At 55.3% G+C, this 2,492-nt stretch overlaps 1 protein-coding gene across 1 annotated transcript; it reads left to right on the top strand.

Annotated features, from left to right (window-relative positions):
• Window positions 1–40: 40 nt before the first annotated feature.
• TRAVEDRAFT_54816 (uncharacterized protein) lies at window positions 41–1,756 on the top strand (the record flags this gene model as incomplete). The annotated part of the gene is made up of 4 exons (XM_008047748.1): window positions 41–214; window positions 270–569; window positions 624–705; window positions 1,416–1,756. The coding sequence occupies 4 exons, from the start codon at window positions 41–43 to the stop codon at window positions 1,754–1,756; spliced, it is 897 nt and encodes a 298-aa protein (XP_008045939.1).
• Window positions 1,757–2,492: the final 736 nt, after the last annotated feature.

Raw genomic sequence — 2,492 nt, 5'->3', positions numbered from 1 at the left:
AAACTCGTCCTCTCAGACGTTGCGCAACCGGCCGCCACGCATGTCCACTCACACCACCGCACCCCCACCCATGTACGACGCGGAGGGCGATGGTGCTGACATCTATCTGCGCATCGACTCTACATCGGCCAGCACGATGCCCGACAAGCACGACAACTCGGAACCTATTCCGTTCGTTGTGATGCTCATCTATGGGCCAACTAACGCTCTCACGGTGAGCCGTGGATAACACCTCATATGCCCTCCTTTACTAATCAAACCATTTGTAGCTCCTGTTCCCCACCGATGAGTGTACCAAAGTCACTCAGGCTCAGATCGAGGTGTGGCTGCACTTCGCGCACGGTCCATTCTGGACGCAGTGTGGGGCCTCAGACGAGCAGCTGGAGAGTCTGGTCGCGATCATCCTCATGTACCGCGCGTTTGCGCTCGGGCATCCGGGCGTGGATCGTGATGACTTCTATCTCTTTGCTGCACACCTTGTACTCGCCGCCCACGAGCTACACCCTCTCGAACGTGCGGATGACAAGCTCGCTAAGCTCGTAGGCTGGCTCAACGTGAACCTGCCGGCTGTGAGTACAATTTACACTGATTTTCTCGGACTTGTACTAAATGGGCACCTTTAGAGCGTCTTCGACACCAATGCTCACAACATATCTGGCACTCGCACTTCACCCGGCAGCGCTCCAGGTCCCTCCAACGCTGACAGTGCGTCGGCGAGCTCAGCCACCGGTCCCGCCTCCAGCGGCAGCGCGCGTGGGGGTGATGCACCGCGCTCTCTCACGGCTGCCATTAGGGCATTGCATCTGGCTGATGAGTTACAGTTTGCGCGTTCCTTTGACAATGACGCGTCCTCGGACGACGGCGAAGGCGCCACAGATGGGTTCGGTAAAGGTTCGGATAGCAAGTTGTACAGTACCGATAACAGCTCTATCCCCAGTCTTGTGTCCGTAGGCTCCAGATCTGACTGCCCCTCAGTACATGTACCATAGATGCCCTTAGATACGGTAGCTATAGCGGTATACAACAGTGTCATAGGCCATGTCATTGAACAACATTTTGTGTCTCTTTTATTGAATGACCTGTTTCGGATCACATCTTTCCACATGCCTTCACCCAGATCCATCCCTATCTGTGCGTACGGATATCCGTGATCCGGGGGATCCGAGTTCACAGGTTGGGGTGCGGGTTGGTGCGGGTCTACCCGTGAGGTGATCCGGACCCGTGCCCAGCCTTAATCCCAATAAAGATGCCCGGCCACATTAATTTGTCCTCCCATCAATGTGTGCTCTTGGCAGTGGCAGTATATAAGAAGGGCACTTAGGAGGGCTGTGTTTTCCCTCCCCCTTGAATTGTGCAGCTATGTGTATGTGTTCTCTTTGTGCAATTTTGCAGACCGCTCACACGCCCCTGAATAGCTATGTCACAGTCCACACTCGATCTGACCCTCGAGGACAACCACTACGGTGATTCCTCTCTGGGTGGCCTATTTGATTCAACTCCTATCGACTATGCGGCCCTTGTCGACCAAATGGATGTTGACTGGAGCCATTGTGGTCCTGGTAGCAGTCATATTGTGAAACAGCCTGCCCCATATGTGCAGGATAAGGCATCACGCAGCCTGTCCACTGCTGCTCTCCTTGATGTCTTCCACCGCTTTAGTTCTGCAGGCGGCTTTACCCTCACAGAGAATGCAATTGCTTCTCCTGCTCCACGGGCTTCGACTCCACCGAGTAAGCCCTTTTCTTTACCCCCATAGCTGGGTACTCATGACAGACATATATGCAGCACCCATGTCAGTTGTCGACACCCCCAGGACAGTGCAAACACAGGCCACCCCAGTGCTTTTTGCCTATGCTGAGTGGCACCCTGAGCCGGTCAGATCCCTGCGCACCACCTCTCAAGTTGCAGCGTTCACTCGCATGCTCCACCGGGAGAGCATACATGTGGATCCCCCGACTTCTCCAGATATCCCTTTGCATGATCGGGCCTATCATCAGCATTCTGAAGTGGAGGTCCATCCAATGACCTCTCCGGATCAACCCCTCGCCACCCATCGGTGTTTGCCCCGCCGCAGGCCACCCCGTGCCCGTGTGCCTAGACGTTCTGCCTCAACCAGCAGCACCTCCTCATCTGGCTCCAATGTGTCATTATCGGATAGAGAGGACAGCACCGGCGATGAGTACTCTCCTCCTGAACCCGAGCGCATCATCAGCCCTCCACGCTCGCCTTCACCGGCCGTCCAAGGCCATGTTGCCCGGCAGCAGTCTGCCGAACAGGGTCCTGAGCTCTACGGTGGGAGGCATCTTTTATCTGGCCTTTTTTGGAGCTAACTATAAATAAAGCCAAGTGTCTCTCAAGCCCGATGCTCTGGCAGCAAGCCGTGCTAGTGTTTGATACACTCAAAAGTGGAGTGTGATCGACCTGTCCATCCTCAACTTATACTTGTACTACCGCTGGACGCGTGAGCCCCACCTGGCCCGATCCGGTACATC

Source organism: Trametes versicolor (genome assembly GCF_000271585.1).
Source record: "Trametes versicolor FP-101664 SS1 unplaced genomic scaffold TRAVEscaffold_205, whole genome shotgun sequence".
In the NCBI taxonomy this organism is placed as follows: Eukaryota; Fungi; Basidiomycota; class Agaricomycetes; order Polyporales; family Polyporaceae; genus Trametes; species Trametes versicolor.
The sequence above is the reverse complement of the archived record's forward strand: the minus strand, read 5'-3'. Positions and strand labels throughout refer to the sequence as shown.